General features: G+C 47.2%; 1 protein-coding gene across 2 annotated transcripts in view; it reads right to left on the bottom strand.

Moving 5' to 3' along the window:
• GSG1L (GSG1 like) overlaps positions 1-20367 on the bottom strand; it is a 54149-nt gene extending 33782 nt beyond the window's left edge. Inside the window, exons 1-2 of one of the 2 annotated variants that reach the window (XM_033517989.1) lie at positions 19605-20367; positions 3777-3824 (exon numbers count right to left, since the gene is read on the bottom strand). In XM_033517989.1, the coding sequence (XP_033373880.1) occupies positions 3777-3824; positions 19605-19905 (349 nt within the window). In that variant the 5' untranslated portion in view covers positions 19906-20367. The remainder of the gene's footprint in view (positions 1-3776; positions 3825-19604) is intronic. The other variant, XM_033517990.1, reaches the window with a different exon arrangement.
• Between the last annotated feature and the right edge of the window lie 171 nt (positions 20368-20538).

Consider the following 20538-nt stretch of genomic DNA (forward strand, 5'->3'; position numbering starts at 1 on the left):
ATCATTTGATCATTTGGTGGGACCATTGTGGTGCCATGGTTTCCAGATGCAATTTTTGGCCTTGGTTTATTCTTTTTGGAAGTATCCTCCGTGGCCTCTTGGGATTTCTCTTGGGCACAGATGTGAGGCCACGGGATAGGGATGGCAGAAGGTGCCATGAGAGGGGGAGTGGTGAGGAATGTGCCAGCCTCAGTGTTCTGGAGGAGCACCACAACAGGGACAGAAGTGTCCCCCGCTGAATAGGTCACCCTTTCCTTCCAGCAGCAACAAAACTTCCATCAAGTTCTGGGGAGAATATCCCAGAAGCAATTGAGAATTGAAATACCAGGTCCAGCCTACTTTGAGAGCTCCCTTCCAACTCTTTTGGAAGTAATTGCTGTCTTACTGCTCACATCTGTAGTGAAAATTAGAGCTCTTTGTGGGCCCCAACATCTGCTCTGTGAGAGCCCATTAAAAGTCCTGGCCACTGTAACCAGCTATTGCTCTATCATTTTTATCAATAGCAAATGTAAATGTTTTTTTTCTAGTTAATATCTACCATCATGAAGCTGATTTTGCTAAGCAGCTTTGGCACTAAGAACCAGCAACAGCTAATAAATTCAATGTTAGGCTTATGAGGTTCTGACAGATTGCTGGCAGCTGCCTTAAATGCAGGAAAAAGCTCTCCTAGTGTGGGTTGGAAATGCTTATTTATACCATACTGTGGGTCTGTTTGCCCCAAATTTTGCTGCCTCCTTTTAGTAGATGTCATTGGTGAGCTATATGAAAAGGGTACAATAACTGATCAGAGATACAGCTTCCAGCTACACTGGAGATCAGCACTCATGCATAAAGATAGGAAGCTCAGCCATAAACTATTAGATTTTTACTGTAAGAATTTTCATTTATGAATGCAAGGTTTGTGGTAAGGATGTGACTAGACATTCTCATGGATGGTTTTATTTACTGTGAGTTTTTACCATAGATTTTTTTTTTTCCCCCAGTATCAGAGGGTTTTAAATAATCTGCAGGAGTTTAACACCACCTTGCTGTTAATTGGTGGTGGACTCCAGCAAAGATGGGCTGTGCAACTACACTGAGTTTGTTCTTAACACATCTTAAAAGTGAAAGATGATGCTCTCAGAAAAAGGCATGGGCTTCAAAAGCCTGTATTTAGTTTAGGAGCTGGTCAGACAGGGGTCTTTGGATCATGGAAAACCTACTAAAAGGAAAACTTTGGGAAACCTGAGTGCTCAGCTGCAGTAATGGAGCTTGTATTGCAGAGAAATTTCAGATAAACAACCACTTTTGGGTGGTAAGTGATGCTAAGAATATGTACAGAAAGTGAATAAGCTGCAGTCTCATTGTGAAGGTGTTTAGTCCCAAATTTCCCAGTTACACTATTGCCTGTGAAAACCACAATGTTTGAACTGAACTAAAATTTGTTATTCACTGTATTTCATCCTTTCTCGTTGGCTTGGACTGGCTGGAACTGAGTAGTTGATAAACCTCTGACCACTAAAGTCAATGCTGAGAGAGGGGATGAAGAAATTAAAGGAAGGGGAAGTTCCTTCTAACTGGAAAAGAACAGATTAGTCAAGACATTGAATTCTTCAATGAAAGTAAATCAGGCATCTATTTTCTCTTCACATGTGGTGAAAGTAGCTCTGGAGAGTACAAGACTGATGGTGAAAATTCCAGATTAACCATGTTGCATGTCCAACTTGATGTACAGTTGTGGAATTTATCCTGGTTATGTTTATGAGTCTGATGGTCAGCACTTTCCATCTCTGACAAAGCATTCCCCTCTCTTTCTGTCAATATGCCTTACAACTCCATGGAAAGTCTTCTGAAATAGATAGAATTTTCTTTATAACACTACACAGAAAGAACCTTCCTTCCACAAAAAAGAAAAATAGAATCATCTAGAAATATGCACTGACATCATGCAGCAACTCTAAAATTCTCCTGGAAAAAAAAAAAAATGCTGACAGCATTTCACACAACCAAAAGAAATCCTAAAAGTAAAGCACCAAATGCTGTTTTGGAAAGTGTGTGGGTGATGCCACCAAGCATTATGCACCATGATGAGGTTCCACAGAAAGGGGATAAAGCAGAAAACCACCCCAGTGCCTTTGGAGCTCTGGTGTCTGCTGTGCCCACAGCCCTGGGGATGGGAAAGGCAGGGAGCTTCCCCTCCCCAGGATCCAGCCCTACTCACATCCTTGTGCAGAACTTTTCAGAACTTTGGTTATCCTCACTGCTGTTCTGGGAGCTGCACTAAAAAGCCCCAGAACACCCCACTGTATTACAGAAAAGTGCAGCTTTCAGCTGTGTGCAGGCCTGCTCTCTGCCCTGCTCCTGACCATGCCTTAGGATTTGAGCTTTTATATTTCTCATATGTTTATAATCCTGCAGTTCTTTAGTGGATAACTCCAAACTCCACACACAGTGTGAGCTGCTGCTTTCCCATTTTGCTCAGGCACAGCAATTCCTCTCCAGGCCTGGCAATCCAGGACACCTCAGTGCCTCAGGGCCCAGAAATGGAAACAAAAGGGAGTTGGGGGCAGCAAACTGGGGGTAAATGACTTCATTCCCTGAAGCTGGAATTGGAAGATTAACCCTCAGTATTCAAATGGACCAGACTTATAAAAGTGTGAAAATGACATTTTTTGGGTGTAGCCTCTGCAGGGACTTTGCCCAAAATGTACCTGAAGGTCTTTCAATAAATACAACTGCTTTTTATTCCCTTAATTTTGTCTGGCCTCTGTTTTTAGATAGCCCAAAAAGGCATCACTGAGTCCTTTTGTAATGTTTTCTAGCACAGAGTTTGTTTTCTGGTGGCTGCTGAGTGTTGAGCTGGTGTCTCTGTGCCCCAAGGTCCCATTTGTGTGTGTGAGATTTAACTCGGAGCCCATTAGCGACACTAATCCCAGGCTTCCTCTTCCCTTATGTGCATAATTTATTTGGGTTTGCTTACAATGAATTTCACAGAGGCTCTGTGGCTGTTTCTCTCCCTGCAATATCCCCCTGCTTTATTAGCAGTAATTGCCTTTCTTCCCGTTTTCCAGTGGATCAGCAATTCAGGCAAATTAAGGAAAATTGTTGCTTAAAATACGCCACTTACTGCTGCTTCACCAAGCCTGGGGAAGGCACCTTGTGCCCAAAAGGTTTTGGGACTATCTCAAGTGATCAGACAAAATACATCAGGCATCTCATCAGCTGGGACCAGGATGGGCTCAGTTCACTTTAATTGAGCTCTACACATTTTTTTTTCTCTTATATATTTTCAAATGTGGGGTCAATTGCTTCTGAAAATGAAAGAAATCTCAATATTTAATCAATTAAACTCCAATACCAGGGTGAGAAAAATGGTTGCAACCTGCTTCTGTGCACTTGAATATATAACTTTTCACAAGGGTAAACCAACCAAAGAAGCATCTGGATGATTCCTTCTCACAAAGAGATATTTGGTATTGTGACTCTATTTTTCTTACCATAAATGTCTTCATGGCCTGAGGAGACCACGCAGCATTTCCTTCCTCACTAGAGGAAGAAGGGAAATGTCTGTCTTACAGTAAAAATCTTTATTTTTCTTGAGAAAAGCCATCTGAGTTAAGATCAAATAAATGACAGGTGTGCATAAAGTGAGCAAAGAGCTGTCACAAAGCCTTGCTGCTTGTTTCAGCTGTGTAACGTGGATGGCACTGTGTGCTTCCCCTGCCTCTCAGGTACCACAAGACACAACCCTGATGCAATCTGTAAAATGGGAAGAAGCCTTGGCTGTGCTGTCTTACCTTTTTCAGAAGCCGGGGCAAGGTCAATAAAACTTCGGCATTTTTCACCTTTAAAAGAAAAGGATTGTTTTAGGTGACAGAAGCTGGTTGGTGTCACTGTGCCTGCCCCCACTCCCACCCCAGCACCTCGGGGCTGTCTCACACTGGGGACAGACATTGCCCTGTGTCCCCACCCTGCCCAAACCCCTGTGCCCAAGGGCTGAGCTTCCCTTGCACTGGGATCCAGGGAATGGCTCACAGGGAGAGAAGAAAACCCTTCTTGGCTGGCTGCTGCCTGCTGGGCCAGTGCTGCTCTTTTCCCAAGGGCAGAAGCAGTGCTGCTCTCAGTCTGGGGTGACACAGGGACGAACCCTGGGAGGGGGCACCCACACTTCTGCCCTCCTTCTTCTCATCACCAACAATTTCTGTGCCCCACCCAGGGTGACCAAAGCTCCCAGTTCTGGGGCACTGCCACGGGCACAGAGCTCTCCACAGACAGGTGTGACACACGTGACTAAGAAAATGTATTAATATTTTTTAAAATGTTTAAAAAGCAGGCAGATGCCTTGCTCTGAGCATCACAGCCTGTGCCACTCCCTGTGCTCCTCTGTAAATCAAAATCTCTCTGCTTAGGATCCCACCTTTGGTCTTGCAGGGATTTTTGAGAAGTTTCTGAAAAGGAAATGTAACATAGGGTGGATGCTTTGACCTTTCTTTTTTTACTTCTTCAGGTAACCAAAGAGGATAAAATAATTCCTCTGCCCTGAGTAGATCCCCCCAGCAAGTGTATGTGTTCCTTTCAATACCATGTGCTCCAAGGTGTGCTGGCACATCTGCCAGAGGTCATGGAACGAATTCATTTTGCCCTTTAAGCCTTTAATTGATGCAAAGGCAGTTATAGGACCAGACTGATTTCGGTTTTTTAATTAACTTTGCTAATTTTTAATTATAAAGTTCAAAAGACTAATTTAGGAAAGGTGAGCCATTAAAAAAGAATAAACAGTGAAATGCCACAGTGGTGGTGAAGTTGGTGTATATTTTTCTTTTTATAATTCAGTATCCATAAAAATCAAAATAAAGTGTTCATCTTTCTGGTGTCTTTGCTGGCAAGATTAAGATAAATATAATCATTCAAATGATAGCTGTGCTGACATAAGAATCTATTATTATAATGCTATTATTACTACTTTTTATCTACTTTTTGCAGTTTTAAATCTATGCTAAATCCACCGAGAGGTGATGTGTACATAGTCCGTTTTCTGTGTATAAGTAACTATAAAAGGTTCTCTTGACATTGAAATGCACATTTTGATATGTCCAGGGGAAGGATTTCTACTCTGTGAATCCAGAGGACAGCCAAGAAAAGGAAGTGACACTTGGCTTGCCAAAGCACTGTCTCTGTTTCCAAAGGGCTGGGCAGGGCAGTGTGGCTGAGCAGGAGTGTCAGGTGAGCGGGACCGTGAGTTCTGGGGCAGACACATGGAAAGATAACTCATGGATCACAGGAATCACCCAGATTTCTGAGCAGGGCCGTGACTTTTCCCACCCTGAAATGCTTCAAGGATGGTGATACTCATCCCTTAGTGACTCAAAGATGGAATTTCTTCCCACGCCAATCCACTTCTGGAGAAGTGTTTCCTTATAGCCAATCTGAACTTCTGTAGCTGCTCTGGCATCAATGTAGTCATCCTTTCTCTGTTTGTAGGGACATGAACAAGCACATCTCCTCCAGGTTCTTTACTTTAGGCTCCTGACTAAGAAATCCAGATAAATAAATGGACTATAAAAGATACTAAGGTGTAAGCAGAAAACGCTCTCCTCCAGAGCCTCTGAGTTTTAGGGCATGAGGTTTTCCAGGAATTTTATTGACATAAAATCAAGGGAATGTAGGGAGAGTGACCTTTAGATTTGGACTTGATATAAGCAGATTAAGCAGGATTTTTCAATCTAGCTGTATGGATCTGTGGTTTGGGTCTGGTTTTTGTGGTGTTTTGGATTTTTTTGTCAGATGTAAGTTATTACTTTTATCACAGTTTTATTTGAACCTGACTTCAAGCTGTCTCTCAGTGATCATCCATCACTTGTGTTACAGTGAATCCAAAGCCATATTACTGGAAACCTTTAGCAGATACCTGACTCTGCAGAATGTTATCCCAAGACAGGCAAAGGGGAATGGCTTTTGCTACAGGAAGAACTGCTCAGGCTGTCCTGAGGGCTGGTGGTGTCCTTCAGACACCTGGCAAGGGACAGAGTTTCTCTGAGTTACCAAAGTGTTTGGCTGTAGGTGCCTTATCTGCAGGACAGAGGAGAGGGTGGTCACAGGCTGTTGGGAGGAATGTGCATCCTCTTCCTCCCTCAAATTCAGCTTGCCCAGAACACCATCTCTCCTTGTGGTGAGGCCTCCAGTTTAAATAACATGGACAGAAAGTGCTGGAGTGTCCAGAAAAAGTCCTTTAGGATCCATAGCAAAAGGAATGACTGGAGACAGAGGAGAGCCTGGATGTCACCTCATTTTCAATGGCTGATTGTGCCTGGTTTGCTGCTGAAGGTCATGGTAGGAACAGCACAAGCAGTTCCTGACCCTCTCCTTTGTTGCTCCTGCTGCTGGAGCACTGGAAAACCCTTTTCCATTTTGAGTGGTAACCACTGGTGGTATTTATAAAGCACAGCCACACTTGCACATGCAGACATGCATCTCGCTGAGAACTGAAGATGTCAGCAGTGCTTTCACTGTTCCTCTTAGGATTTATTCTAAGTTATTTTTGGGTATCTTGTATAACTGATCTCTTAAGCCCTCTTAAGTTTAATTTTAGACTTGGCAGAGTTTATCCTGCTGTGCTGTCCTTTTCCAGATGCATCTTCTCCCCCTAACCAGGCTCCTGGAGAGCCTTTAGAGAATACAGAAAAGGCTGTTCAGAGAAGCAACAAGAAGAGTCTGTGGGACTCTTCCCCTGAGAGTCCTGCCTTCACCTCTTTGTGGCTGTGATCCTGACAGAGAAGAGAGCCAAGGAGTGACCTCTCCTGCACTTCACTCAAGCAGAAAGAAGAGGTGGGAGCTGGCTGGAATTCTCTGCACTTCCACACAGGAGCAGTGGCCATGAAGAGTGAACGTGAGGCTCTGTGGAGCTCAGCAGGGACAGGGAGCTGCTGGAGGCTGAGCAGGGAGGGCTGACCAACACCTGAACAGCCATGAGCAAAGCACTTGGCACCAGCTTCTTCTGCGGCTTCCCAAGGGTGCGGCAGAAACATCACCTATGCAAATCCTTGCTCCCTCCTCACCACACTGACCCTGCACAGACCCAGCTGTGCCTCTGCTGGCCTTCCCAAGCATGGGACATGGCTCACAGGGATCTGCAGGACTCACTGGGAGCTAGCAAGAGTCCAAAATTTATCTGTGGTTAATTAATCCTAATTAATCGATCTAATTCTGTATATCTGCATGTGTGTGAGAATTTGTAGCTTGCTGGGGAACTTCAAACTGCAGCAGCCAGAGAGTGGGAGGAGACACATCTGGAAAGATGAACTGGTGGGTGGGGAAGAGTCTTGAGGTTGTCTGGGTAATAGATGTAGAGCCCATGAGAATATCTGAGGGACCACCAGTGTGATGTCCCCATGCAGCTGCAGTGGGAAGAGGTGGAGCTGTTTCAGCGGGATCTGCACACCTGGACAGGCAGAGGGAGGAGTGATTTTGGTGCTGGGGGTGATATTCCTGTGGGTGCTGTGTGTGTTTGGTGTGTTTGAATGCTTGCCCAGCCTGGATGGGAAGGGCTCAGCAGGAAACAGATGAAGGAAAAGGAATTCCCTGGGCCTTAAAGTCCCCAGGCTCAGCTTCCTGGGATCCTGCTCTGCATCCTCCCAGACAGGCTCTGGGACTTCTCCCAGCTCTGCAGCTGGGGGATCCCTCAGCTCTGCAGGATGAATGCTTTCTGCTCCATGGCAGTTTCTACTGAGGAAAGCTCAGCTTTGGGACGCTGTGTGGCCTCAGGAAACAGAGGGAAGTATGGATTTGATCACTGCCAGGGACACAGGGAAACTTGTGGCAGTATTAGGAGATGATCTCTATGTCTTGCTTGCAGCATGAGACTCCTTCTCCTCCTTGTTGCTCACAAGATGCTGGCAAGTCCTGAGCTCCCAGCCTTTCCAAGCCTGTGGCTCACCATGAGAACTGGTATGAAAACTGATACAGCCTCCTGGCTGCTGTATCAGTGTCTGAGGAAGGAGCAGAAGCTGGAGCAGGGCAGGCCTTGAGGCAGAGCTGTGCCTGGGGCAGGGAGAGCTGGTGAGAGCAGGGCTGAGGCAGGGACAGGAGGAGCACTGCTGGTGGGAGCTGCACAGGGTGGAGGGGTCAGCCATGGGTTCTCTCACCCCAGGCAGGTGGGTGAGTCCCCCCACACCTCCCTTTCCCTACAGAGTGGAGGAGGGGGGCTGCTCCAGTTCCTGCTCCACTGAAGGGTCAGTGTCACACACCTGGGGCAGCTGGGACTCTGCTGGAGGCAAATCCTCACACCTTCCCAAGGCAGGGTTCAGAGCTCAGCACCTCTCCAGTCTGAGCACAATGTGAAAGCCCAAGCTCCCCCAAGTTCAATCCTGACAGAAAATCGAGGCAAACAGGTCCTAAAGAACCGTCAGGTGCCACGGTTTGCTGGGCTGCCTCCCCTGCCCTGCACATCTTGTGGGTACATCACACATGCCTGGCTGTGGCTTCCAGAGTGGAATTCCTCCCTGGGCCCATGGAATTAGAGAGCAGCAGAGGGCAGCTGAAAGGCAGGTCTAGGTGCACATAAATTGGGTCTGAACTCCAGCACACAGATGTTCATCCAAGCCCTGTGTGCCCTCTGCCCTTAAGCCTTTGGGGGACCCACGTTCTCCTCCTTCTTCCACCTAAAAGGTGGGATTTGTTTGCTCCTGTCCTCAGGACCTCACACAGGCCAGGAACCCTGGTGGTTTAGACTGGAAATGAGGAAAAGGGCAGAAAAAACACCAAAAAAGCTCTTCAACTCCAAGACAATACTCTGTTTCTAATGTGGCTGTTGTCATAGCAAAGAGCAGAATTTGATGTTCTGGGTCCTACTTATTGGTCCTGCATTCCTGATTTCTTTCCTCTCTGAGCCAGGGGTAAATGCCTGATTAAGAATGAGAGCAACAAAATAAAAACAGCCCTGGAAAAAACTCCTACTTTGTATGTCTTGCAATGACACGGTTTGAAAATATTCGAGTTAAATAAATTGACTTAAAGGAAATCTGGTAATTCTGGCTGAACTCTGTTATAACTCTGCTTTTCATCTCACAAAAAAAAAAAAAGAAAGAAGAAAGAAAAGCTGTCTGTATCCACTTACTCTGCATAAAATTTTACGAGTTCAAAAGTGCATTTATGATGGAAATTTAAATGATTACATTTCTTTTAAACAACATTCCCTTTTAGTAACACCCTGGCTCCCAGCCTACGACAGACAAGGTCCCCTTTTTTCCCACTAGGCCCTAACACATCTTTATCTCTCCAATTATATCTGGAATCATGTGATTCTGATGAGATCCCACATCATCTACTGAGAGTAAAATCATTGTATTTGTCTAAAAAAAGATATAACCCTCAAGGGATCCCAGCCTAGACGAGGCTGAGGATTCCAACACAACTTCAGTGAAAAAAAAAATACTACATGAGGGAAAATACAGGTTAATGGGCTCACTCAAACTGAGTTGTATCAGGTTAATTACCAGCTGAAATATTCAAACTTTGATTAAAGTCATCTCAGAGCACTTAATTGACTTTTTTTTTCCTAATGAAAAATTGAGTGTTTGTTAATCCGTAAAATCAACATTTTCCAGTTGACCCTGTTGATTTTGCTGGAGCGATATTTTCTTCTGGAAAATAAACAAGCTGACACAGAATTGCACAAAAATATGTCTTGAACTACGCAGATAATTATTTTCTCTTCCTCTGACAGCTGCCATTCATTGCTGCTGCCCATCAACGTTTCTGCTACCTCTAAACACCTCGAGAATTTGCCCAATTTCTCAGTGATTACTCACAGCCTGCACTGCCTTTGGGACTGGTTTTAAACCTGAAATCTGCGCTGCTCTTCTCCTTCAGAAAACCCAATCCCTTCCAACATCCTACGTCTCAAAGTGGAAAAATGTAAAGCTTCCCACTTTTCCATTTCAGGCACCCCTCCTCAGTTTGCACATTCCCAAAGGAATGCTGCTAATTTTATCCCAGAGGTCCCATTCCCACGGTGGGGTTCCCTCCTGGGGGGTTGGAGCAGGGAAGGGCTGTGCAGGGCAGGGAGTGTGGGCAGAGCTGGGAATGCTGTTGGTGCTGCCTGGGACTATGCCATGGCAACTGCTTGTTCCAGGCTGCAGCTCTCCCTGATGTGAAAAATCTTCCCCAGCATCTCAAAGCAAACATCTCCACGGGCTGCTCTCAAATCATGTCTAATTGAAACCCAGCCAAGTCACAAGAGTCAGCTGATTATCTTGGTAAGACCTGAAGGATGTGTACACACATCCATCACTTGGAGAGATGGAAAGGAGTTTGGGTTTCCAAGTGATTGTGAAAATCGGGGGAACAGCAGTGCTGAGAGAGGTTTTCAATGATTTTGGTGTCAAATTAGAGCTGACTTCATTAAACCAAGGAGCTCTGAGTTGCTTGAAGCGTTTGAAGCTGTAGAACGGGAAGTGTTTCACCTGCTCATCCCAGAGGTGACACACTGTGCTGACCCTGAGCCAAGGTAACTATGCCAAAATAAACCTGATATTGGCAATCCAGGATCCCTGAGACACACAGAAAACTGGGAAAGACAAAACCCAGTGCTCTTCACAGAGGATGTAGCTGCTGTATGTCCCTCACTGTATGAAGTCTTGCCTTCTCCCGTCCTCCTGTGCCTGCCCTGGCTGCTCTTTGGGTTCAGATGTCCTGTTTTTCCAGGCAGGAACCCCCAGCTTGGGGTATGGAAACAAGCAGCTTTAATCTTTTCTCCTTGACTTTTAAAGGAAGTGAACTGCAGCACATTGGGAATGAACACCCAGTTTTTGAAATCAAGTGAAAAAAAGTTGTGCTCCATTTCCTCTTGTGGACCTTATTCCCAAGCACGTACCCAATAACTTTGAAACAAATTCTCATTAGTGTTTTTTGTCTGCCTGGGTGATGCACAGTGAAATTATGCTGCATGATGAGTGTTTTTTGGTCTCTCCAAGCCTAGTGAGTTTAAGCATGGTGGAATGTCTCTACCTCTCAATTGATTTTCCACATTGTGAGCGTGGTTTGAGCCCTTTTTGCAGCCAAATGGAAGGTGGAACACAGGAAAGTGGATTTTGTTTGCCTGTGACTGTTCTACAAGCCATGTCATTGCACAGTAATTACATCTGCTTCTTATTACTCACTGGCTTTTGCATTCCTTTCTAAGCTAGATCAGCAAATATTGATATTGCCTTTTGGTTTAGCAACAAGAACACTGATGTTACACCAATTTGTGACAAGCACAGGGTCCTGGTAGGAGCAGCCCTCCTCTCCTGGCTGCAGCAGGGATAGAGTCCATTTTGTTCCTACAAATGTTGGGTTTAGGGTGAGAATGATGCTGATAACACAGAGGTGGTTGGGTTGTTGCTGAGCAGGGCTGGCCCCAGCCAAGGACTTTGCAGCGTCCCATGCTCAGCCCTTGAGGAGGTGCACAAAAAGCAGGAGGGATCATGGCCAGGACAGCTGACCTGAGCTGGCCAGGGGGATATTCCAAACCACAGGATGTGATGCTCAGTGTGGGAATTGGGGAGAGTTTGCTGGGAGCTGCCAGTCTCTGCTGGGCACCAGTGAGCTGCTGCACTGTGCATCACTTTTGGGGGGGCTTTAGTCCTCTCTCTCCCTTTTCCTCTGCTTTTATTACTTGTTGTATTTCACTTGATGGCAATTATGAAGCTGTTCTTATCTGAACCATTTGGTGTTCCCTTTCTCTGGCTCTCCTCCCCAGCCCACTGGGGCAGGAGTGAGTGAGGGGCTGAGCAGCACTTAATTATCAGCTGTTAAACCACAACAACCTGTACGTCCCAATTTTGAGATCAGCCACTTCTCCTAACTCCACATAAGGAAAATTTTAACATCAGGATTGAGTCTGGTGTAATTTAAAAACCACAAGGATACCACGGTGATTGATCTTCCATCCCTTATGTATTTCTTCAGCCCTGAATGCATCTGTTCATATTTTGCTCTGACACTGGGGTAAGGCATCTCAGTTCCCTTTGAAATCTGGGACCTGTGTGTTAATCTTCCAGCACTTTGAAGTTTATCTCATTTACAAGGAACTACCAGAACTCCTCAGATGTTTCCTTTAAGGCTACTGGGTTAAATGGAATGGCTGAGAACAGACACATCCAAACACTCGTGAGGAAGAGTAACATATCTAATAAGGAGGAGTTAGCTGCCTGGTCCCTTTGCTCAGCCTGCAGGGACTTTATGTCCATGTTTTATGGATGATAGATGCTCACACAGCTAGTCTGTCTGCCCAGCAGGATCAGGAGGACCTAAAATCCAAAACTCCCAGAGCACTGCAGACACAAAATACCCCCAACACGCTATAAAAACCTGAATGTCTGCAATAAAGCAATCACCAGCACAGAAATCACAGCTATCATGTACCACAGGAAGGGAGCAAGAGTTCTTGTGAGGAACATGAATAAATCTGTAAATTCCTATGGCCAGACCTATCTCATCCTGAAAGCAAAATGCCAGGGATTTGTTAGGAGGAGTTCACAAGTGCTTTTCTACAATAGATCCTTCCCATGCTGTAAAGAACAGCAAAAAATTGTTACTTTCCCTGTTATCCAGCCTGAGGGAGATTTCCCTTCTGATCCCAAATTAGATCATCAGTTTAATGTTCAGAGCATGAGCAGCCATACCAATTAGATCCTGAGCAGCTGTAATAATGCCAGCAGTGGCAGAGCAGCCTCCTCACACACTGCCTCCACCTGGAGCCAATTTCTGCTGCTTTAGGGAAGGCATTAAAACCTCCAGACAAGCTGCTGGGCACCCAGTCAGGAGTTATTTTTTTCCCTTGGCTCCCACTGGTGCCCAGCAGCCACCCTGGAGCAGGGATGTCACGGAGCAGGCAGCGAGTGAGCCAGGGAGGCAAGAGGGCTCCTCCACACCTCCTTCAAACACCAGCACATCAGCGATGCAGGACTCTCTCCAAGCTTCCTCATGCCAGAAATATTCCTCTTCCCTCCTGCAGTTCTCCCTGGGACTTTGGAAGGCTCCATTCAGCCCATGGGTTTCCTTTGCTCACACTGCCCTCTGTGGAGGTGAGGTCCAGACACAGACACGCAGTTCTCTGCAGGAACCTGTCCTTGCATTGTCACTTTTCCCCCTCGATTATGAGTTACCTAAATCATATTATTTTCTTTATCCATGCATGTGTAAGGTATCACTACAGCTCTTCAGTCTGGTACACTACATAACACCAACTTTCTTTTCTTGAAGGAGATTCTCTTTTCCTGAACTACCTTGGAAATCCCACTCTGCACCTATTTCACCTTCCCCTTTTTCTTACCCTACCCATGCACCATGGCATTTACAAGACCCACTGGTGCTGCCTGTGGTGCTGATTTTTCCCTGGAATAACCTTTTCTTTATGCCACAGCACTTGGCATCCCCCAGCTCCACAAATACTGGCCCCAACTTGGTTCTTATCTTCCCCCTGCAACTGGTACCCACCTGAGACCTCACAGAGCTTTGGGCCACAGATTCTGGTGCTTTTAGCCTGTTTTAAAATGTAATGCTGTTCTTACAGCTCTATCAGGCCAGCTCACATTTTCAGTTATGCAGGAAAATCTCTATTCCTTAATGCCAGCATTCCCAGATTTTGCGCGGCAGCGTACGTAAGAAGCGCGTTCAAAGCAGGATTATTCTCTTCAAATTAAGACTTGTGTGTGGAATTGCAGTGTCTTGGACAGACTGTCTTTTGGCCAAGGAGGCAAACACGCAATGCCAGGGCTCAGTGCATGCCATGGGAGGGGCAGTGTGACCTGCTCTCCTCTCTAATGAGGATGTTGATCAGTTTGGGCACAGACACCCACGTTTGCTGATGCCTGCAGGATTCATCTCACCTTTGTTTTTTTTAGGTCGCACAAATTGTAGCTAGCTCTTTTTTTCCTGGATTGCTAATCCCAGAAATAACAGAATCAGTCCCAAAAACAAATTTGAGGACAACTAGAAATATCTGGTCTCCACTGGGATAATTCTCTCTTTTGTGTTTCCACAGTCTCCTTGTAAGACTTTTCTTTATTCAGTTTACAGTCTACTTATCCCAATGATAATCAATAAAATAAGGTAAATCTGAAACATAGGTTAATGCTAAAGGTCTCCCTGCTCCTCTTTGTGTTGTCTCCAGTGACAGATATTTAGGGAAGAACGAAGGGGTGGGCACAGGTGATTCTGCTCCTGTGCTCCCCTTGTCACACCAGTACTGCAGCAGCAGTTTGGGGACTTCCCAGTCAGGGGTTGCTCTGAAATCATCCAGTCAGTGACAGGAATGGAGGTTTCCTCTCTGGATCCATGTAATTCCTGGTTTTGGCCTTCTCAACATTGCCTGGCAGGGAGCTCTGCAGCCAGGAGTACTCATTTTTGTCTGCTATGCCTTTTTATTCTGGAATCAGGGAAGCACTCAAGGGTGTGCATTGTCTGAGCTCTGTCCCTGTCACTTGATCCCCACCAATGTCACATCTCAGTGCCCTGGGCCTTCTGTCCAGCCTGGAGCTCAGTTCAGTGGTGGAACAGGCTGGCTGTGCAGTGTGGGAGCCTGCCTGCCTCTCTCCTTCTGTTCCTGCCATCCTCCCCACTCTCTGCAGCTCTCCTGGAAAGACCTGGGACATTCCACCAAATATTTTTTGCAAATCCACAGAAACTTGATCTAATCCATGACCCTTGTCTTAGAAGTGGTTCATCTTGGTAAAAGGTTTACCTTTAATAAACCCTTACCTTTGATAAAACCTATTTGTTGCCATGCAATGAGTGCTTTCTCTGAGAACTGACCTAAAATTCCTGGGTCAAGTCACCTGTATAATTTTTTTCCACTTTTATTTAAATACAATGATGTACAGATTCTTCCAAACTTGCATTTTCATGTACCAATTATTTCAACATCCTCAGATGGAGATTATCCTGGCCCCCTGGGTTCAGTTCCTCTAGCACTGGAAATTTTATCTTTAATATAGAGCTCTACCTCTTCCACTCCTTTTACCACTCTTTCCTTCCTAACAATTTATAACCAGCAATTTTTACATTCCAGTCATGCGAATAAACCTGCCAGGTTTCAGTCATGCCAATTATATTGTATTTCTCATAATCCAGCAAGAATTCCCAAGTCTTCTTGCTTTTAATTATAAACTCACAAGGTACTTCTCCCCAGCCCCTCTCTGGGCAGCCACCTGTTGTGATGTGTGATTATCACAGGGGCAGGGGACAAAGGTGTTGCAGAACAATTCTGCAGCTGTGAAAGTTCTGGTGTTTGTGTCACAGATTTTCTCATTTCTGCAGGAGAAGCCCCTCTCCTCTGGCTCCTCCTCAGAGTGCCCATACTTCTGGCCCATTTTGACACATCCTTACATCCAATTTAAATTTGACTCTACCATTTCCTCCCTCAGGACTGCTGAGGAATAGGTGGCACCCAGCACACATAGGGCTAGAGACCCCTTGCCCTCCAAAAAATTCAGTTTAAACCCACAAAACAAGCCATGCATTACCATTTCTGATCTCCTGATTTCTTGGGAGCATGGTGAGCATCCTTGTTCATTTAATGGGACAGTACTGTTAAAAGGGAACTGGGCAGCTGCTGTTCCCCTCTGGCTGTGGATGTTAGTACTGAGCTTGTCTATTCACTGGCAATTAAAAGGTCTGAGTTCATGTTTGTTTCTTTTCTATTAACATCAAAGCAAACACAGTATTGAGCAAAACTGGCTGACTTGTTATTTGGAGTTCTCAGCCTCTCCTGTCTGGATTTGATGTACCACCTTGTCTGCTTCATGGGTGAATTTTTTCATGGTCTGTGTGCTCATGGAACCCAGCAGCTGCTTCAGCACTGCTGCACCTCTGCTGTGGTGCCTCGTCAGGTGCCCAAGCACAGAGCTAGACCGAGTGTGTGCAACAAGATCCACGCTCAAAGCCATGGTTAAAAAGAGATGGAATGCTGGTGAGCCTGGCTCTCAGACATGTGGCCATGGCCAAGGAGTTCACAGCCCAGGAGGGTGGAACAGGGCTGATGAACAGCACAGTCTGCAGAGCTTTATCTTCAGCCCCTTCTGAGCTTGGGTGTGTTGCTCCTACAGAAGGCACCTCCACCTGCACCTCCAAAGCACTGAACCCACTCTGAAAGGAGAACCTCTTTCTGGTAGACTGGGATTCAGCACACTTTTGAGTCAGAAATTGTGCTAAATAATTACTAATTACTAATAATTACAGGACTCCCCCACCAATGAAATATAAATGCTCCAGTCCCTCTTTTCCCAGAGGGGATTCACAATTACATTTCTCAGGTACTAAATGCTTTTTGAATTCTTGAGCTGTCCTAAACTTGCTGGATAAAAATAAACTATGGATTCACAAATTATTTCAGAAATAATCACAGCATTCAATCTCTGTTAGAGCTGTCAGTGGAAACCAGAAACTGGCACCAAGAGGCAGGCACGCTCCGCTGGGCTCTGCACAAAGTGGATGGCATGCTGCTTGCACCTCAGCCTCTGGAATCTAAATGCACATTGCAGATAAACAGGGGCAAGGAGAAGACACCCAAAAATGTGTTTGCTTGCTGCCTAAATGTCATTTTAAGGTGTGACTGAGCCCCAGCTCCTCCAGCCAACTGGGAATCCTGTTCCCTGCAGCACCAACCTGCTGGGAGCTGCTCCTGTTGGCACCACAAGATCTGCTGTGCTGCAGCTGCACCAGTGCAGGGAGCACAAAGTTTTGACAGTGTGGCTGGAGGAGAGAGGAATCAAAAGCCTGGTGGCTGGAGGAAGAATGTGACTCCTAGCTGTGAAAGTTTGGAGGCTCTGGAGAGTTTTGGCAGTACCAGGACGACACAGAGAGTTCCTGGCATTCACATGTGCCTGGTGAGATCCAGCACAGAATCACAGAGGAGCCTGTGTGGGAAGGGAGCCACAAGGATCATCAAATCCAGCTCCTGGCCCTGCACAGACACCCAACAGTCCCACTCTGTGCCTGAGGGTGTTGTACAGACACTCCTGGAGCTCTGGAAGGCTCTGTGCTGGGACCAGTACCCTGGGCAGCCTCTTCCAGTGCCCAAACACTCTCTGGGGGAAGAACCTTTTCCCAATATCCACCCTAAACCTGCCCCAACATGACTTCAGGCCGTTCCTTTGGGTCCTGCCACTGGTCACAGCAGAAGAGATCAGTGCCTGACCCACCTCTTCCCCTCGTGAGGAAGAGGAGAGGAAGCTGTAGACTGTGATGAGGTCTCCTGTCATGTTGTTTAAATTCAGCCATGAGTGAGTCAGGGAGGAATCAGGGACGGGCTGGGAGCTGTGGGAATGGTGCTGACCATGGGCTCTGGCCATATGTTCTGCTGACAAAGTGTGAGGCTGGGAGTGACTGTGGAAGGGACTTTGCCTGGAGCAAGGCTGCTGCTGCAGCACTTCAGTGCTGCTGGTAAAGCTTCAGGAAAGATGCTACTGACAGTGTTCAGTGCATTTGAGCTGGGGATTTTGCCTAATTTAATACACCATTATTTAACAGTATGAAAGCACTGCTATTCAACACACACCCGTGAGCGTGTGACTTGTGATGCCTGCAGGACTGGGGTCAGCAGGTGTGCTGAGGATGGGGATGAGCCTCTGGGCTGGATTCCTCACAGGGGAATGGCTGGGGGCTGTCTGTGTAAGCACAATCCCTGTGCTGCTGGCTTGGGGCTGGTGCCTCGGTGCCCTGCAGCTCAGATGAAATGATCATCAGTCAGGCTGCAAAAGGCCATGACAACACTCTGACAGTCTGGCATTACAAACCCATCAGTCTGAGCGAGGAGCTGTCGGGTATTTTATGTTGGCACTATTAGGGACAAATTTAGACCCGTGTCCATTACATTGCTCCTGTCCTCACCAGGAGAAGACACGGTAAATCTGAAAGAGGCAGCTGTCTGTCTAAGCCAGTACATCTCTGTACCTTCCTGGGTCACTTCCAAAGGCTGGTCACTCCTAGTTTGCTAACTGAAGAGTTTCAGATAAGAGGAGACACTCACTGAGCTGCTGTGGGGGTGTGGGGAGGGAGAAGCAACCCCTTCCCTCCTGCTTTCACCATAACTTTTCAAAGCTGGCTTCCAACTCTCTCCTGAAATCACCCGCTACAGCACAGCTTTGTTTACCCGGTGCAGAATAGATCACTGTGTTTCTCTTCTCCCACAGATAACTCACTTTTCTGAGTGGGCTAGAGTCACACAGTTACAACTTATCTCACACATAAATCTGGACTTGGAAAGATTTCAGTATCTGCCAGAAATATGGGCATCCTTGATCGTGCCAACCCCAGCTAAGATGCTCAAAAAGCCAGAGAGTCTTAGGCTGCTCACTCAGGCTGCTGTGGCCTAAGCTGATTCCCAAATCAGTAAGACAAATAAGCTTTTTTTTTCTGTGTTTTTCTTTCTAACGTCAAGAGTGTTGCTTTGGTGCTCTCATTTCAGCCTGGAGCCGTCGCAGTCCCAAGGCTGGAGTCCATGAACTTTCCTTTTTTTACATTAAATAGAGTTTTAATAAACAATTAATTCTGCAAGTACTCTCCTCAAAAACACCAGGGAGAATACACAACCCCTTGGGATGAAACAGGCTGTGAACACTTCCCCAGGTTTGCCCCATTTAATAGTACATTCTTACAGAGAATTCTATCAATTCTACCACAATTCTACCCTAAACTTCCCATTAGCAGAGAGGCTGTGTTCTCAGAGACATAACACACCCATGGTTAACTGTTCCTCCCTCCCAGCAGCGAAGGACCAGCTCCCTGATCTACTCCTTGGGCAGTGGCAGGATGGGTGGGAACAGCCCAGTGAGGAACAAGTATCCACAACCCATCATCTCATACTGTGTCACATTTGTAAACTTTATTTCTCAGTCACATAACCCAGAAAAGAGCCCTTTCAAAGGCAGAGTGTGGATGTTAGCTCTAGCAGACAGCTCTGGGAGTAGGGGCTGTCAGTTTGCATCTGCTGAGACTTAAATCGGTCCCAGGGCAGCTGCCTGCCATCCACCCTCCAGTGTTTTATTCCTTGGGAAGTGCCAGGCTACAGCAGAGGAAATGAATGCACTGATAAGCTGGAGAGATGTCTTTTTGAGTGGTTCCCAGCAAGGAAATAGCTGAGCAGGGAACAGAAATGAGCTTTCCCGTGCCCACTTGTGCCCTTTAGCTGAATTTCTCTGCTCAATAAACACACCGGGGCGGGCTCGCGGGTGGTCATTTACTTCAGGGAGAGGGGAAAAGGGCCAGGCTGGGCTCCAGCTGGTGAAACCCGTGAGCCGTGTGCTGCCGCCGTGCTGGGGGCGATTGCAGGGGGTGTCAGAGCCCCCCGAGCCGCGCTCCGAGCAGCGGCCGGAGCCGAGCGCTGCCCGCCCGGGGCCGCAGTGCCCGGCACGGAGCTCCGGGGCTCGGCCGGAGAGCTCCGAGCCTGCAGCAGCCAGCAGGTAAACAAGCAAATCGCTGCTCCCGCAGGAAACAGGTTGCTTTTCGACAGAGAACTGTTAGAACCCTGCCTCTCTCCGCAGGGCGAATCTGCTCTAAGGTAGGGCTCGGAAGGGCTCACCCGCCGCCTATCACACCGAGGAGAACACGGAGCTACACAGGCTGCCAGGAAGTTGTTTTATACTTACCAGCAGCATTGATATTTTCCTCACAGGAGTACCAGATCCCAGTGTGGAAATACCTGAAAAGGAAGCGGTCATCTCCCGTCTCCCAGCTGTAATGAACCACATTCTGGTTCGTCTCATTTGCAGTCTCATTCCCGCCGTAGTTGAGGCAGTTTGTCTTCTTCTCTTTCCCACAGCTCGGCTTGGGGACCCTCTGTGTGCCCTCACACCAGTGGGTCGTGATAAAAGCTGTTGTAGAGAAGAGGAGAGCCATCAGATTCAGACTCACTGCTAGCAGGGCTCTGCATCTTCGATTTGTCTTCATGGTAAATCCGCCCTCCCTCCCCCTCCTGCTGAGAGAAGAAGTCAAAGGGGTTTGTTTTATTTGGGAGGGGGGGGGGTTTCAAAGCCTCTCACGATTCAGAATCCAGTTGTCCAGGCACCAAAACTCTCAGCCTCTCGCAGTGCGCTGTGGAAGCGGTGGAGGAAGCCGTGCAGGCAGCCTCCCATTCTCCCCTAGCCTTGAAGCGCTGTCTTTGTGCGTTAGAGCCTCCGCAGCTGCCGGCCGAGCGGGGCCGGTCCCTCGCAGCCGCGGAGCTTCAGCGCGCTGAGGGCAGCGGAGCGGCTCTGCCTCCCGAGGAGCACCAGCGGCGACTGAACATCTGCTCGGCTACCACACATCATCCTCCCCAGGGGCTCCGCAGCCTCCTCCGCCGGGAGACACCTGCAGGCTGCCAGCCTCGCTGTCCCCTGCTCCCGTAGGATGGGCAGGAGCGGCTCAGCGTGCGGCAGGAGGAGGCAGGGACAGCTGCCACCCGCTGCCACCGTGCCCGGCACCGCTCCGAGCCCACTGCAGCACGCCGGGCTGGGGGAGGTGGCACGGCTCCGTCCCGAAAAGAATTATTATTATTACTATCACTATCAGTACTAGTAGTATTAGTAGTATTAGTATCAGGTT

This window comes from Parus major, chromosome 14, assembly GCF_001522545.3.
Source record: "Parus major isolate Abel chromosome 14, Parus_major1.1, whole genome shotgun sequence".
NCBI lineage: Eukaryota > Metazoa > Chordata > Aves > Passeriformes > Paridae > Parus > Parus major.